Source organism: Anopheles coluzzii, chromosome 3 (genome assembly GCF_943734685.1).
Source record: "Anopheles coluzzii chromosome 3, AcolN3, whole genome shotgun sequence".
NCBI classification, from domain to species: Eukaryota; Metazoa; Arthropoda; class Insecta; order Diptera; family Culicidae; genus Anopheles; species Anopheles coluzzii.
Genome location: NC_064671.1, coordinates 34,733,716 through 34,751,399, shown reverse-complemented (window position 1 = coordinate 34,751,399; position 17,684 = coordinate 34,733,716). Strand labels below are relative to the sequence as shown.

The following is a 17,684-nucleotide window of genomic DNA, read 5'->3' as shown; positions in this document are numbered from 1 at the left end:
CTGTGTGTGTTTGTGTGTAGCGGCAAAGACGACGCCGCGGCGATACATGCGAGACGACCGAACATTAAGCAGACCGAACCGAAGATGTACTTCACGGCACAAAGTGAGCATTAGACACGGAGCAGCGACTCGGTTTGGCGCACGTTTGGCTTCGGTGGCAGTTCTAGGCCTTTGTTTCGATGGCCGTTGGCACTCTCAGTTGTCTGGTGCGTTTGTCGGGTTGCCGTTGTTTAGTTTACCTTTCGGGTTGACAGGTGACAGGCCCGGGAGCGAGAGCTAATGGATATATGCTGGAAGTTAGTTTTGGCCGGGCGATCGCGATGTTCAGTTGCGCATTTCACTCACCATTGCCGAGGGCACAGTGGGATGGTGTTGGAAAGTAGCAAAATAGTCAGACTTATTGAATGAAGTATCCGAACGGATTACTCTCATCGTTGTTCCTAATTGCTAAATTTTAAATAATATCATATTTAAATGTTAAAAACGAACTGAAATTAGCTGGAGCTGAAGGTAGTTCAAGAAACTTCTTGAGCTGTAATTGCTAACACGGTTAGTCTTTTGTTTGCTTGCTTTTACATATTTTTCCAAAATTGTTTGGTGAAGATTTTTTGCTATTTGTTTGCATTCTTCAATTGTATAAATTTAAAGACAAAAGATTAAATGCATGTTAATGATTGTTAAAAAAAGAAACCACGTGAAAGTTCCAAAAACAATATCTAGCACCTACTATTGCACAAAGATGGATTCTTTTAAGAAATTTCACCGCTTTAGGTCTGATTTTTTATTCTATATTTTAATTACATTAACTTATTTATCTTATAGACAATTCAAGAATTGGTAATATCATTGGAAACTATTTCATACATTATTGGGAATGTTGTCTTCGAAGTATCAGAATCAAAATTATCACACATTATAATATTAGTAATTTTGAATTGTTATGATTAGAGTTTGATCTCTGCAATTCATCTCTGTTTTCATTGAACCTGACAAGAGACTGACATTGCATTGCTAAGCTACATGATCTTCTGGGGCGGGTTAAGCACTATGCAAACTATGCAGTCGCTTTGGGTCCTGGGGTTTCGAGGCCCCTCTCACAAGTAAATTTGCTTCTCAATTCTTCTTTAGTTTAGAATTCCTCATACTTCTCGCTCGACACTTCAGAAAGGCCTACATTTGTGTGACCGCTGAGAGCCTCCAACTCGTGTAAATCCGCCACTGATGATCTTGATATCTTCTTTTTGTTAGTCCTACAGAAAAAATACATCTCTTAATGGTCTATATTTGTTATAAATCCGTAACTATGGTCATTACATCAACATCTTACTATATGATTTTAGTTATTTTAGTTGATTTCCAAGATTTTAAATATCTTTCTAGTCCTAAATATAATCACAATCTAGACAATTTGCAAGCTTCAATAGATCATTCATCAAAGATCGTCAATTAGGGACACTGCAAGACTTAAATGCGACGCATTTCTTGGACGTGTAGTCTGTATCATTTCAGGGGTTTAAGCCAAATGATAAATTAAAGTCATTCCTTCAGCTCTTCAAATTAAACTCCTGAAAACGACGATTCATACCAGCCTTCGGAATCATTATTCCCCCAAACATAAAAAAGTTAATGAGAAGATGTGCCTTAATATCAATCTTCAATATTCCTTAATTGCAATATCCAAATATCTTTGGTTCAGATCCCTTTTTGAAATGCTCCCGTTGTCCATTCCCTATCCCAAAGTGCCAGTGGACGGGGGTCAATTACATCAGCAAAAAAGGGGAGTTGTTGCAACCCATCGTTCGTTTGGGCGTGCCTCCTTTCGTGTGCCTCACCGAACAAGATAGAGCGGAGAAATTCATTCAACTTCACTTCTGCTGCTGCTGCTGCTCCATTCATTGATATGGTTCAGTCACCGTGTGCTCGTTCGCTGGCTTCCTACTCACTTCAACACGGGCACACACACACACCTTGGAACAGGCGTGGAAGGCTATATTTACAACCGGTACAGTTATGCTGCCGTGCCGTGTCGTTCCTCCGAACGATCCCTACATCCCTCATCCGTCCCGCTAAAGACGTCGATTGGGAACCCGAGAAGCAAATGCCGAGAGTGTGCACACAACACCTCGCGTACACCCGTGGTTTGGCGTGGTCTGGTGTAACCTTCCCTGTTTTTTTGCAGCAGTAGCAGCAGTAACAGCAGCAGCACGAAACGATACAGTGAATTTGGTGTGCGGTTTGGTCCGCGTGCTGCGCGCAAATGCGTACGCGAAACGCGTGGAAAACGATGATGAAGTGCGTTGATTTTCCAGGTCCCGTCCCCCGCTGCGCTGGTTCAAACCGTCTCCCGATTTGGCGTAAAGGTTTTGGGGCGTAAAGTTTCCGCATGTCATGCTTCTTATGATACATGCGAATAGCGAGAGAGAGACAGAGGGACCTGTCAAGGGCTTTACCGTTCGGGTTTGTAGTGCGTTTGTGCGTGTACGAGTAAAATTAATTTTTGCTGCTTAATGGTGCAATCCTACCGGGCCTCACCCTCTCGGAGGGCGATTGCAACGGTGCAGGACGAATGTGAATGAATGCGAATGCGACTGCGGCTTGAATGAAACTCGCTCTTTCGCCCTGGTACGCACAAAACGCTGGAGGCTGCAGTTCGTTGACATTGGTAAAAATAGCTAAAACATCAGGGCTGGGGCTACAATTGCATTCATTGCCTCCTCGCAGTGAATTATTGCGCGGAAATGCGACTGAAAAAGAACAACGGAAAGGATCCGTCTCTTGTTTTACACCGTACACAATAAACCACGTTTTTCCTCCGCATTTAAACCACGTTTCCTTTTGTTTTTCTTCCGGCCTTTCTCTCCTGCAGTGCGTCAATCGAAGTGCTCAGCGACCGTCGGGAATGACTTGAGCCCGGATACCTCCGCATCGTTTTTTGAAGCGAACGAGTCCCACTCTCAGTCAGCCATGGAGAAGAGCCTACTGGTAGCGATTGCGCTTGGCCAGTACGAGACGGTACGGGCGACGCTCGAACGGTCCAGCCCCGATCTGGACTACCAGGATGCGGCCTGCGATGGCAACAGCGCGCTGCATCTGGCCGTTCTCGCGAAGCACAACAAAACGCGCCTGATCGAGCTGCTGATCGAGGCGGGCGCCGATTGCGATCTGCGCAACCATGACGACCTGACGCCGGTGGAGTTGGCCCTGGCGAACGGGTCCCAGTATGTGGCGGAGTTTGCACTGTCCCGCGAGCTGGACGGTGTGCCGGACGAGGAGGGCCTGCGGCGGCTGATCCGCCGCGGGTCGGTGGAGCTGCTGCGGATATTTCTGGAGAAGCGTGCGTTCGACATACACACCAAGATGAAACTGTTCGCCTCCATACTGGACGAGCTGAGCGTGAAGGGCGTCCCGATCGAGCGGTCGATGAGCGTTTTTCTGGAGTACGAGCTGATCGCGCACAGCTACGAAGGTCGTCCCGGTGGCGGTGCTGGATCGAAGCGGGCGGCAGTGAAGGGCAAAGCGGCGGCCGGAGCGAACAAAACAGAGGCTGATAGGCGTGTAGAGTTAGTGCTAAGCTATACCAAATACTTGAGCGAACGGTACGACCCGGACAACCTGAACGATCTGGACGATGGGTTCGTGGTGCGGCTGCGGGCGCTCTGCGAGTGTTTGCACTATCTGGATGGGGTGGAGCGTTGGCCACAGCTGAAACTGGTGCCGGTCGGCGAGCTGAGCTATCTGTGCGGCGTGCTGCTCGCGATACTGGAGAAGAGCGCCGGCTTCGAGATGTACAAGCTCGTGCTGAACAAGCACATGATGGTGCGGTTTTTGCGCGCAGTGGCGGAGGAGCTGGAGGTGCTGGTGCGCCCCTCCAGCGACCACCATCAACCTACCGTTCGATCGTTCCAGTGGACGCCGCAGCTGCTGCTCGATCTCATCGCGTGCATCCGCGAGCAGAAGCTGTCACAGTACGTCGCACGAAGACAGCGCGCTTGCGAGGCGCTTCACCGTATCGCCACGTCCAACGGGCCGCTCACGCCCGCCGACGAAGCGCTGGTGCAGCGTGAGCTGGGACGCCGGGAGCTCACCACCCTGCAGGACAGCAAATGGGGCGTCGCGGACTACGTCGCCTATCTGCGGGCCGAACAGCGGACGACCGCGCTCACGGTCGGGCAGCTTTGGCACCGGACCCATCCGAAGCTCCGCCTCCCGAAGCGACAGGTGGCGTACGTGGCGAGCAGGCGCGAACTGCTCGCGAAGGTTCGGGCCGCCCGCCAGCTGGCCGAGCTGAGCCGCGGCAAGGTGAAGCTGCTCGAGCGCGAGGTCGCCGCCCGGGAGCTGAAGGGATCGGTCGCGGGCAGGGCGGTGCGGCGCCGCAACCGGGCCGTGTTCGGGCGGCTGCGGCGCACGTACGAGCAGGTCCGGCAGATGCACACGGTCAAACAGATTGCGTACTACGTGGAGAATGCGCTCGTGCTCGATCTGGACGATCAGGCGAACGCGTCGCTCTGCTCGATGGCGATCCAGCGCGTCCTGCAGTACATTGGGCAGGTTGGGGAGGAAGCGACGAACCTGCGGCGGCCGACCTTCGCCCGCATGCTGACCAATCTGCTCGATCATGTGCTTTCCCCGCTGGTCAACACCGGCACCACACCGCAGCAGGTCGATCTGCGCGACAACTTCACGCCGCACTGTACCGTGGGGAAGTATTTCCTCAGCAAAGCGCTCACGCTGGAGCAGGTCCGCACGATCCAGGACCGGCTGAAGCCCGTCTACAGGTTCTGCCTGTACGCCATCCACATCCAGCTGATCGAGGCGTACAAAACGTTCCTCGGGACGGCTTACCGGTTGCGCAACGTGGCGCAGCTCCGCTCGTACGCCCGCTACATCGGCGAGTACAATCTGCACACCCTGAGCCACATCAAGTTCGAGCACGTGTTCTACGACGAGCGGGAAACGGGCCGCATCGTGCAGGAGCTGAAGAAGATGTACCTCGGCATGGCGAACGAGCTGAAGCTGCTGTCGTTCATCGAGAAGAACATCCACTTCCGGTTCTACCACATGCAGTACCACCAGACGCGGCTGCGCGTCACGCTCGCGAACTTTGCGACCGTGTACCGGGCGCTGAAAGCGAACGGGGACTTTGGCTGTGTGCGCCGGCTGGTGCATTCGTATCTGCGCCAGTCCTACCAGAAGTACGACATTTCGCGCTCGATCTCCATCTCCGACGCAAACCTGGCGCTGAAGGAGCTGCTCCGACCGTACAGTAGCTTGAGCGAGAACGAGGAGTCGCTGCAGGTGGTGCGCCATCTTGAGGAGCTGCAGCGTCTGATGGATCCCGACCGACTGTTTGGCATCAATTTGGGGCGCCGGGAGTGTGCTTCGGCGCACGATCCGGCCGCTCGGTACGGCAAGTTTACCCGCAAGATGCTACAGGACCTCAGCGCCCCACCGCTCAGCGACGAAGAGTTCGAGCAGCTGCACGAACGGTTGAGTCGCACGAGCTACGGCAACATCTTTCTGCTCCAGCAGCGCTACAAAACGGTGGAGGAGTTCTTTCGCACGAAGGGACTGGCACTGGAGGCCGGGCAGCTGCAGGCGCATCGAAAACAGGACGAGGAGCTGCTGCAAGAGCTGTTCGACTCGCGCGTGAATGAGGTGATGGAAATGTTGGAAAAGTTTGACTGTACGGATGTGGAGACGGTTTCGGAAGCGATCGAGGAACTGCCGCCGGCGGTGCAGTTCGCGCTCGAGTACGGACTGGTCGAACTGCTCGAAATTCTCACCACGGTTGGGCGGATTGAACCAATGCACTGGAACTTCCAATCGACCGTGTTGAGTGGCTGCCGGCTGAAGGGTTTCCTTGCGGGAGGCCATGAATCGCTCGTGCTCGAGGCAGTCACGCGCAAGTCTTCCGCCACGATCTTCCTGAACGTGCTCGCGTTCAAGCAGCGCGCATTTCAGCTGTACAGCGGTGAACCACCCACTGCTAGCTGCAAGTCGGTGTCCTGTTGGGCGCAAAAGTACGCCTCCCGGTTGCAGTGGATCGAGCAACAGCAAGCCCTGTTCGAAGCGGTCCGTTCGGGCAGCATTAACGTAAGCGCCTTGCGCCAACAGGTCCAGAAAGGTGTGGCGATCGATGGCCAACTGCTGGGCGCACTGATGCCCAACGAATCGTGCCGGTACGGGCTGATCGATGCAGCCATTGCGGGTGACTTCCGTGCCATGATCGACCTGCTGACGGGCGTTCCGCAAAACAGCGAACGTACCCAGCTGCTGCAGTATCTTCTACGGCGCACCGCAAAGTCTCACTTTTTAGACGAGCGTTTGGAGGAGATGAAAGAGTCAGATCACCGCATGCTGGTGCTGTATCTCTGTCTGTTCCACGGGGATGTGGCGCTGTTCCGGAAGCATCTGAAACGTTTCAACGCGTCCGACGAGCTGCATCTGTTTGTGAACTCCGAGGATCATCGGTTCGTACGGGAGTTGCTGACCGGAATGCACGACTACGATTGGAGTCGAGCCGATGGGAACGGGATGACCATTCTGCACAAGCTGGTGAACGCAGGCAACCTCGCGGCGGTTGAGCATCTCATTGGAAAGATGTCCCGGAAGCAACTGAACGCTCTATGCAGCATGAAGTACAGCGCACTGAATCTGGCGGCTCGCTTGAATCTGCTCGACATCGTGCGGGTGCTGGTCGGTGCAAAGGTCAGTCTGAACGTGATGAGTGAGGACGAGAAGCTGCCGGTCTACTGGTTGATTCAGTACGGCAATCCACGCTCGGTTGTACGGCAGACGATCGATGCTGCCACCGAGCTGACCGCTTTCTCGGGTGAGCTGTGTCTGCTGCACCGGTCGATCGAGTACGACAACGAGGACGTGTTGCGGTACCTGATCGAGGAGTGCAAGGTCGATCCGAGCCGCATCTACTCGAACTGCAACAACGTGCTGCACGTGGCGGCCGGGTTCGATCGGTGTCGCATCCTGCGCTATCTGCTGACGCTGCCCGGGCTGCGCAAGATCGTGAACAACTGCAATCTGGTGAAGAACAGTCCGCTGCATGTGGCTTGCAAGGAGGGATACGTACGGTCGGCAAGGATACTGCTCGAGGAGGGCGGCGCCAGTACGGACGCTTGCGGGGAGTATGGGCTGAATGCGCTCGCGTTCGCCCTGTACACGAACAACGGGCGGCTGGTGCGGTGTTTGTTCCGGCAGGAGGCTTCGATCGGCGGTGCGCTCAGTTCCGACTTTCAGCCGATCAATATGGCGATCCGGAATGGGAACTTGCGCATGCTGGAGCTGCTGTTGCGGCGCGGCGTCGACGTGAACAGTGCGCCGCTGTGCTTTATCAACGCGGTGTGCGCCGAGTCGCGCGACATTGTGCGGTTGCTGATCGAGCGGGGCGCCAGGCACGTGAACCATCGCGATGAGTTCTGTCAAACGGCGCTGCACGTCTGCGTGGAGCGGGATCAGGTCGAGATGGCGCGCGATCTTATTCGAGCCGGGGCGCAAATCAACGCGAAGAATCGGACCGGGGCGACACCGCTGCATCTGGCGGTGCAGCGCGGCAATGTGCGGCTGGTGCAGCTGCTGCTGGACCACAAATGTTCGATCGATGAGCTAAACTACAACGGGGAAACACCCTTGATCCGGGCGGTGGTCAGCAACAATCTACCCCTGGTGCGGATACTGCTCAACAATGGGGCGAGCATCGAGCGGCTGCGCAACAGTGATCCGCCGGTGCTGCTCTACCTGGTGCAGGAAAACCACGAGGAGGTGCTGGACTATCTGCTCGAGCACTACCAGCAGTTCGATGCGAACGAGCAGGACGCGTACGGCAACACGCTGCTGTACGTCGCCACACAGCACAACCATATCAACATCGTGAAGTTGCTGGTCGGGAAGTATGGAGCGCGGGCGAACCCGACGAACCACAAGCAGCTGACCCCGCTCATGATCGCTCGCGTGAAGGCGTACAAGGAGATCTTCCACTTTCTGGAGGCGCGGCTCGTGGAGGAGTAGGCGTGTTATGTTTTTTTTTTTTTTATTGTTTGTGTTAGGATAAACGTGTTGTATTTATTTGTGGTATGGATGGCAGTAGAAGCACACGTGCAAATGTGTGTTTTTATACAAGAATTCGTTTCATAATTGGGGGAAAAATGTTTTGTTTTAGGTGTATGTAGTAGTGCTTAAAAAGTGGAGTAAGATAGGAGGACGAAGGGAAGAGTGAATTATACCAAGCAAAATGAATTTATTTATTTGTAATTTTGCAGCAACAACTGAGAAGCACAAGAGCAAAAGATAGAGAGGAGGAGGAGGAGAGCGAGCGAACGATTTCAATTGTTTTATAGTACCGCCTAGTAGCTTAAGGGACAAGTGCAACAGCAAGATGTGTGCCATAAATGTATTTCTTTTTTTTTTGTTCAATTCCTTTTATTTTCCCTGTCTATCCGTTTCCGAGCAGTAGACCGGAGTTGTAAAAAGACGAGCAATCGTTAGGCGAAGAAGCAAAAATAGCAGCAATTTCAGTAGGGTTAGGTTTTACCGTTTTTTTACTTTATTTGTATTTAACTTAATGTTTCTGTAGCTCAAATGTGTAATTGAAAGTTTGAGGGTGGTGTCAGGCGTGTGGAGGAGTAAACTATGTAACCCTTAAGTAAGTGTCATCCTAGATGAATCCGGTGCCCCTTAGCCTGCACCCATAGTATAAGCGTTTGTAGAGAAGCCCTCCCTTCCCCCGTGACTTAGTGACAGCGATCAATTTGTGCTCCCATGTGCGTGAGTGTATGTGTGTGTGTTGCTGTGTTTTGTTATCACAGATAGAAGATAGAAGAAAGCAAAAGAAGGAAGTAGAGTGAAAGTAACCACATGAAATCAATTTCTTCCCCCCCCCCCCCCCCCAACAAAACAAGGCTCCATTTTCAAGTACTTACATACAGCGAGGAGAAGAGTAAATGGTACATCAACGTTGTAAATATCAACTTAAATATGGGGAAAGAGTTAGTAGAGCGACCACCGAATCACTCGCTCGAACACACAGAAACGCTGTCCTAGGACATTCCAGGTGATAGTGCAAATGGTTTTTTGTGACTTTGTTTTTTGTTTTTTGTTTTTTTTTTTGTACTTTATGGTAGCAATCACACACGCTTTTTCTTTCACACCGACACTCTGGCTCGTCGTTCCTTCACCGCAGTACCGCTAGTTTCATCCCGTCTGTGTGCGTGTGTGTGTTTGCAAGGAGCTGTAGTTAAGATTTCATCCGTTTGCTTGTATAGATGCTGCAAACGTAAGGCCATTTTAGTTCACGTGCTATTTTTTAAACTATATATACATACACCGGTCGAAGGGATATATACATATAGAGATATAGAGTGGTAGGATGTATTAGCAAACCATAATTATGTGCCAATCCAGTTGTGTTAGATTTCCTTACTTTTTCTTGGTTTTTATTTGATTTCATCTACATGTGTGTGCGTGCGTGTGTGTATGAGCCCCATTATACAATATGCCATAAGAAGGATGAGACAACAATTGTACAAAGTGGTAATAGTAGTAAATAGTACCGTTCATGTGGCCATTATGTAGGTTTTGTTTTTCTGTTTAATTTCTACACTCGATCGACACCGGTTCTGCCGTGGTTTAGTACTTTTTTTTGTAGCAAAGTGTTTTTTAGAGCGCATTACTTATACTTTACTGCAAACATGAAGGCTAGCAGGAGCGATAGCAAACGGGGCTAAGAAATTGCTCACACACACACACACATCCGTGCACACATGCAACTTACACACCGGATGGTGGAATATTTATTGTATAGAATAGAGAGCCGAAAATAAGGAGAGGGAAGGAGAGAAAAGGGCCAGAGAGGAAAGGTGACAAAATGAAACTAGCATACCGATCAAAGCAATCGGTCCTCCCTTTACTTGTGCGATGTACTTATTGGTTGAAAATTGGAACACAAATACACATCCACACACACACACACCACTGTATCACTGAAACTAGCGTGGTAAATAGGCTGAAGGAATGGTGGGTGGATGGTAGGTTACGCACTCCAGTTTGTACGATACTTGTCTAGAATAAACTCCCCCCCTTCCTCTTTTTCCGCTGATAAATATAAAACATTCAGACATGAGAGTGTGTGTGTGTGCGTGTCGTTTGTGGTCGATCGCGGAGCAAAAACGTAGCAATGGCACAACACGTGTGAATCAGCGAAACCCATCATTACCGAGACGTGCAAGGCCGTGAGCGTGCGTGTGTGTGTATGTCTGACGTGCATAATGAAATAAACGTATTGTTTTTTGATAATACAGAGCCATTGGAGAGTGTGTGTGAGTTATTTTGCGAAAAAGGGTTTTTATGTAATTGAGAAATGTTTAAATAAATCCAATGGAGACGCATGGTGGTTTGCGTTGCTACAGGTGCGATGGTGAAATGTTGCACTGAAACGTTGCACGCATCCTGATGAAGGGGTTTGCATTCAAATGAGGTCCTGCTATAAAACGGTGTATACAACAGATTGTTTAACGCACAGAATTTTCAGCGATTATGTCATATCACAAGACAAGACATGTATTATATGTCTAGCGTATTAAGCGGTATTATCCGGTCTGCGATATTATCCGCCGGGTACTCGAATACGCCTGTATTGTCTGGAAGCCCTCAACCCAAACACTTTCTGAGAGAATGGAATCGATACAGCGTCGCTTATCCCGATACGCAACACGCTTGTTACCTTGACCAGCTGGCAGTCAGTTACCACCTTATGAAACGCGACTTCAGCTTCTCGGACTGCAACCGCTCCACATCAGACGCCGTACCGCGCAACAACTGTTTGTGGCTGGTTTACTGCAAAGTAACATCGACTGTTCATCCCTGCTCCAGCAGTTAAACTTTTACGCGCCTGCTGTTCAGCTTCGTTCTCGTTCGTTACTTACCCTGAACCGTAGTCGAACTGGATATGGATCTAGAGACCCCCAAAACTCCATGATTAGGGAGTTTAACGAAGTTCGCCATCTGTTTGATTTTGGAACATCAGTGCAATCCTTCAAAAACTGCCTTAGAAACGAGTTGTTAAGTTTATCTTTCTACTTATTTTAAACTAATATTACACTTGAGAACATTCACACGGATCACTGTTATCCATGGAACGAGAAATAAACAATTAAACAATTAAACAATTACTTAATATAAATTTGAGAAATATTATGTTTTCATTTAAAAAATGATTTGAATATACATTATTTATAAGGAACACATTGTTAACACTCTAGGCGTTGGTATTTTGCATTAGTTTTATGCGGAGAACACAGTAAAAGATAAGTAAGCAATGAGAGCGTTTCATTGGCTTACGATCGTTCGCTCTCTTTCCGATCCTCACATACGATGCCGTTTCTACAATCTGCGCTCACTCTTTCTTCCTGCTGCTGACCAATCCTAGAGAAGGACAGTGAACAAAGCTGTGATTCCAAAACGAGCCACACAGCGCTCAGAGTGTTAAGCTAGCACAGCATTCAAAAGGTGAGTCTTTCTGCCTTAGTCTCTAACTTGAAACATTCATGTATCGAAAAGCAATTAATACATAAAACTGCTCTAAATATTACCAATAATATTAATCCAAATTTATTTTAATCTACCAGTTTTAATCTATTAAAATATAAGATTTTCTGCTTACAATCCCGTTAAACATTGCGAGGGTTACGAGTAGTATCATCTGCTCGAAATTTTATGGTATGTTAAATAGTATTTATTATGTATTTATAATTTTTTTGCGGTGTTTTTCGTCAAAAAGATCACTATTTCAATTATTGTGGATTTTTGCAAAATAAAATGTCAAAATTGAGGTGTTTAGTATGGTACAAATAACACTGTTGTACCTGTTCTTGGGGTGCTATAATTATAACTGTTAAAACTAAGGACGAAAAAACTGCCTAGGCTCGCAATCTCTTCAATGCGAAGGCTCTGGGGCTGTAAACTTGTATGGCGTGCGAGCTCTTGCGCGCCCTCGCAAATCGCTGTCATTTGCATGGCGGGATTCTACATCCTCGCAACACCCTTGGCTGAAATATTTCATGTGGAGGTACCATAAAAGCACAGCCATAAAGCTAACCATTCCATAAAGCGTACATCAACATTTGTATGCAATATTTCAAACAACTGAATGATGGTGCCATGCTGAATTGATGAATCACGAGATCCTTTTTTTGCTTTGTTCGTTGGTGCGGATTGGATCTCTCTTTGAAGATAATAAGAATATTTTCTCAGCAGATGAGGTGTTCAAAAAATCACAAAAATATGCATCTGCATTTCAATTTGCTTGTAAAATAGCATTGAAAATTGAAGTGATGAATATCAAAACTGTACCAACGTGCACACACTACACAGTGTAATTAATAGCATCAACTGCGACACTTCACTCTCATACACTTCCATTAAAAAAATGCCACCGGCCAGCGTGCGTATGCAAAGCCGGCAAATAATCGGAAACCGTCCACAGCACACGCCAAGAATGAAAAGTAACAACCGAACAATAATCGTATCACGTAATCAACGCCCACACAAAAGAAGCACTTCATGCTTGAAGTGGAGATTAAGAGCAAAGTTTAGGGACTCAAAACTTGCACCATCGGGATGAATTTATCACCAAACAGAAAGGTGGAGCGATGCTGACGATGATGAGCTGGCTGGATGATTTATCACGATTTTCGGTGGCTTTTAGTCTTCCTGCCTGCTCTTTACTGGGCTCCCGTAGCCTTTTTTGTGGTTATTAAAGTGTAAAGTTGTAAGTATGTGGGTGGGCGTTGGTGGGCGTACTATGCTTCTAAACTTATCGCGTTAAGCTTATGCTATCATTGCCATCTTTTAATTGTAAACTCTTCTCAGAAGCGTAAAGTACGAATAGGACGCATTCAGCAGTGATTGAAACATTTCCAGCGTCATCGGATACACGTTACCGACTGTGATCTGTTCGATAGGAATAAGTAGACAAGTGTAGCCTGTGAAGCATTGATACTTTTCCGGGTTGTAAATACCTCTAGTGGACGCTGGGCACGGATCGTCATCATGAGAAGCTTCTTTTTAATAGTGTCATCCACATTCAGCCACGGTCCGCTGTACGAGGCCTGTGCGATGGCCATGCTTTCCTCCCGCACCTCGTTCGAGTGCCAGTAGAAGGCAAATATTTGTGTGAGGATCATGAAAATGTACGCTCCAACGATAACGATCTGAGCCATCACACTGATCTGAAAGGGGAAAACAAACAGTGAATGCTGCTTTGCTCGTTGGTTGGAAGTAGAAAATTACAATATTAAGTAAGAACAGCAGCGCGCACAGCATTAATCCGAACGACAGGAACTCTATCAGACAGATGTAGGTCACCAGATCGTTAAGATCTTGCACATAGCTAAAATTAAAACACACAAAAACTGATTACTTATGATACGATTCTATCCCTCTTAAAACACAACACAACCTACCGAATGATTCGCTTGTGATCTTCGATCAGCTTCTGAAGCTTTCGGTTGAGCACCACCGTGCTTTCGTTGAGCATTTCCGAGCTGCGGAAGGTTTTCAGCTGATGCTGCAACGTTTTGATCTGCACCAGCCCGAACAGGGTGCTCGAGGCGAAGAAGCTCGTGTACGGAATGTACATACAGCACCCGGGGAACGTCAGCACCAGCTGGGTGATGTAGAAGATTTCGTACTGCGGTGAGTCGAAATTGTTCACGCCCGGTATGAACATCCCGTACGGTAGGCCCCGCTGCCCGGTAAACAGTGGGTACACAACGAAACACCCACTGATGAACGCACCGAGCGCCAGGTTGGAGATGGACAGGAAGCGTGCCCTTTTAGTGTACGTTGAGACGAGTTTACTGATGACGTCATCGTTGATAGCCTTAAAAAGAAATTTTTAGGCAAACGGCTTGCTAAAATGCTACAATCAATTGCATAGCTGCAGGCGAAATGTATCGCTCACTCCTCGATTGCTGCTCGAGCATGTGTAAGCGCCCGAAGGTATGCAATACAGTTCGAATTTCTTCCCTATCGCCCGCTTTGATCCGTTTGCGGAAAAGGTAACTTTCACTTACTCGTATTTCCTCGTACACGCTGGCCGCACCGGCCAGGAATGACTCGTACTTGTCCCGATTGTACACCAGTATCAGCGTGCGCAGCTGCATGTGAAACCGCAACCGAAACCCGCAAATTAATCAACCCCTGATCGGAGTTCCCCCAGAGCTTCGCCCGGACCCGGAATGCACTTACCACCGCGTTGAAATAGAGCACCGCAAAATAAGCATTAATAATGACCTCCTCGATGTTGCCCCAGGCCCGGTACAGGTCGGCAAACATGAACACGTTCAGCGCCGTCACCGGGATGATGCTGATGTACCGTCGCCAGTTGTGCACCAGCACGAATGACCAGAAGCGCCACACGCGCACATTCACCGACAGTAGCGGACAGTTGAGGACCTCCATTTGTCGTCGCTGGGACTTCTTGCTTTTTTTTTGGTTCTTCTAATTTTCAGGCACACCCCTAGAGTCCGAAATTTTGTCAGCTCCAGCAACCAGTCAGCACTGCTCGTAGTCCGAATGAAGTTATTAAAAACCACTTAGGGAATGATGCCGAAAGTGTTCGTACGAGCTGCTTTTAAACGAGTTTTCCATTTCTCTCACACGCGACCCAGGCCTTCTCCACACACCTGCTATGCCAAGCGTATGGAACAAACGGGAAGCAGCAAACGGAATGAAAAATTCATCACCGAGGGTTTCATAAATGCTAGCCCGGCCGCCGGTGGGACGGCCCTTGTCGGCTCCTGACCGTGGGACCGTGGTCGGTGGAAAATCTCTCACCCCTTTTGCCCGTAACAAATTTCTCGCGCTCATGTTCCCGCGGTAATGAATTAGATGAAACGGGGAAGAATTAAACCTTCTGGCCACTGGTTCACGTGTAGCAGCTTTCGCTTCTTCACTTTTTCCACTTTCGGGCGGAAAGTGCACACGAGAAGTGCTGGAGACGGACGATAGGTTCCCCCCTCTTCTTTTGATATTCAAAATGATTCTCCCTACACAAGGGGATACCGTCCAATTAGGGATACTTTTACCCGTGAAGTGGTGGTGCAGGTTGCTGAAGCCGCCAGGGATGGATAAAGGCTCGCGAGCGGACGGCTGTACACGGTATCCTTATTCGATAATTGGTGGTTTCCAGTGTCAAGCGCTATTATCCTTTTTTTCATGCTTTTATAAACATTCCCAGGTGACGACACCTTGTTAGTAAGCATATTCCTTCTGTTTTGAGATAAGATTATCTTGTCGTATTGCATACTTCCGGGCGTTTCAATTTGAAATTTTTGATAAAAATAAAATATGTTCTTTTCATGCAAATTGCATACTTTTAGGCGCATTTTAATGTTCCTGTTGAGTGGGTAGCATACTTTTTGGCGCTTCAATAGGATTTTTTTATATTTAAAATGAAAAATTTAATTAAATACAAATTACATATTTCAAAGCGATTTCATTGTTACCGATTACCCCTAACTGTATGCAACTAGCTCAGCAAAACCTTGATAAACACTTAATTTAATTTTTACCGAACCATTCTACGATTCTGCCGCCTGGGTCGGGAGTTTTATTTTTCCAGCCCCACCCTCCTATCGCACCCTTTAAACGGTTTGCGGTGTTGTCGTATTTTTGAACACTCCCCTTTTTCCCCCTTTTGCTGCTTGACGTGTTGTCGTAGCATAACGCCGGCGAAAGCCAACAATTAACGTCACTTCGGTCTCGGTGGTTAATATATTTGGACATGAGAAAATCCAACGCAAAAGACGGTGGTGGTGAAACACACGCCACGTACAGCACACTGTGTGACAAAACCGCAACGGTGTTTGGCTTTACAAAAAAAAGATAAAAGAAAGTAAAGAAACGCTTCTCTTGTGCACTGCTGAAGTTGGACAGCAAAAAGACCAAAACGAGCGCTTTAAAAGCATCATTTAATCGAAGTGTCTCGCTTCTCGGGAACTGTTTGTAGCAATCGATTAGCGCAAGGCGCACAAATTCAATTTGTTTGCATTTGAAACGCTCCATTCGGCTGGTGCGCATCGAGGCGAAACATAGCGCTGGCGCTATCCGTGTATCCCGAGAGCCCTTTTTCGTGGAACTACGCGTTTCTGGACGTACATTTAGAAGCTTCGCGAGCTTTCAGAACGATTCAATGAACGATTTCCGTGGCACCGGCAGTGCGCTGCAATCAATGAAAATTACAAAATGTTCAATCGCATAATTGCAACCGTTCATGGGTTCGCGGGATTGGGCCAGCACGCGTAATGCGTATTCGCTTTACAATTATCAATCCGTAGCGCAATGAACCTTGCGCTCAACGAACCGTACCGAAAACCGTCGGTCGGAACTGCAGTTTCCTGCTCAAACTGCGTTCCTCCTCGCGCCACATTTTTATTGGCGCAAAATTATTCCCCAATGCATACACACTACTACACTGGATGTGTTTTATGTCCCCTTCCCGTTCAGCCGAAAACTGCATTCCATTTCCTTGCCCTGTCCTGTGCCCCACCTGACGATACGATTACGCCTGACTTATAATTTCGGTATCGAATTGCAGGATTGCGAATTGAAAAAGTCAATCATAGCAAGCGATGCGAGTGGGTGTTGATGTCATTATCGAAGTATGCCGCAACGAGTAAACCACTGCAACGAAGTTGTGTGGCGTGAAAGAGAGCGAGTGTACAGGAATGTCCAATTTGATCGATTACAGTGAAGTTGGCTTTTTTTTAAGCCTTGAAACATTCAACCATCCACTGGGAGAGCTGTGCAGCGTGGTTGGAGGAAAAACATCAAAGCATACCAAAAGCGGCATCATATTATTATGGTTTGAAGAAGATTACTTGCAGCGAATTCCACCGGGGATAAGCAATTAAGCAACCCACACACAAGCAAACAAACGCACAAAAATACATACCGACAAATAACCAAACCAGCAGCAGCGCAATCGTATCTAAATCCCACCATTCGGCATCCGGAGATTTCGAGCCATTGGGGCAGCAAAGCCTCTGGTCCATTAGAGGAACACGGCAGCGGCAGCATGAAAATCCCAAACCACATTAAGTGTAACCACGCAGCAGCGGGCATCGGTGCAAGAGCGATTCTTGGAATGTTTGTCAAGGTTTCCCGTGCCCTGTCGCTGCCCGACCGAGTTCTGAGTTCGGACGAACTTCAGCTTCAATTATTAAACTTGAAACAGTTGCCCATAAAGTGAGGGACCGCCGTCCCGTCATGAAATTCCGCCGCACTACGGACGACTCTTGAACTGATGACGACGACGACGATGATGACGATGGTGATCGTGATGGCTGGTGAGCTAGGATCGAGTGTTGCAGCGTTTCGTGTTTGAAAGGCATAATCCGGAAAAGTGGATAGTTGGTTGGCAAAAAGTTATCGTTTTTTTTACGTACGATGCTTTGCTTTCCTTTAATTTACTTTCCCCGTTCGAGCACTGCTAATGGAAGGTTGGCCTCCGTTACGGGGTTTTGCAGCGCTGCTTCATTTAGCGCTCGTCGGGGGTCGGGCGATGCATTGGCATTCTGAGATGCTGAGCACTAAATGACACTCACACACACACACACACACACACACACACACACACACACACACACACACAGAGACCTCGGATACATTGT

At 48.5% G+C, this 17,684-nt stretch overlaps 2 protein-coding genes across 5 annotated transcripts in view; one reads left to right on the top strand and one right to left on the bottom strand.

Moving 5' to 3' along the window:
• The window catches only part of LOC120956934 (uncharacterized), a 54,375-nt gene extending 44,064 nt beyond the window's left edge, over positions 1-10,311 (top strand). For all 4 annotated transcript variants that reach the window (XM_040378765.2, XM_040378763.2, XM_040378762.2 and 1 more), the window contains one exon: positions 2,867-10,311. In XM_040378765.2, the coding sequence (XP_040234699.2) occupies positions 2,965-8,022 (5,058 nt within the window). In that variant the 5' untranslated portion in view covers positions 2,867-2,964 and the 3' untranslated portion in view covers positions 8,023-10,311. The remainder of the gene's footprint in view (positions 1-2,866) is intronic.
• A 1,725-nt stretch (positions 10,312-12,036) lies between these two features.
• Positions 12,037-15,319, bottom strand: LOC120959533 (odorant receptor Or2-like). The gene is made up of 6 exons (XM_040382992.2): positions 14,260-15,319; positions 14,085-14,168; positions 13,473-13,891; positions 13,300-13,399; positions 13,029-13,238; positions 12,037-12,960 (listed from the first exon to the last, which is right to left on the bottom strand). The coding sequence occupies exons 1-6, from the start codon at positions 14,470-14,472 to the stop codon at positions 12,859-12,861; spliced, it is 1,128 nt and encodes a 375-aa protein (XP_040238926.2). The 5' UTR covers positions 14,473-15,319; the 3' UTR covers positions 12,037-12,858.
• Between the last annotated feature and the right edge of the window lie 2,365 nt (positions 15,320-17,684).

Bases quoted from the DNA above. Each gene is read 5' to 3' on its own strand.
- LOC120959533 (XM_040382992.2), bottom strand. From the start codon at position 14,472: ATGGAGGTCCTCAACTGTCCGCTACTGTCGGTGAATGTGCGCGTGTGG. The intron at 14,169-14,259 runs GTAAGTGCATTC...TTTCACATGCAG, and splicing joins TGCTCTATTTCAACGCGGTG to CTGCGCACGCTGATACTGGT. The intron at 13,400-13,472 runs GTAGGTTGTGTT...TTTTAATTTTAG, and splicing joins GATCACAAGCGAATCATTCG to CTATGTGCAAGATCTTAACG.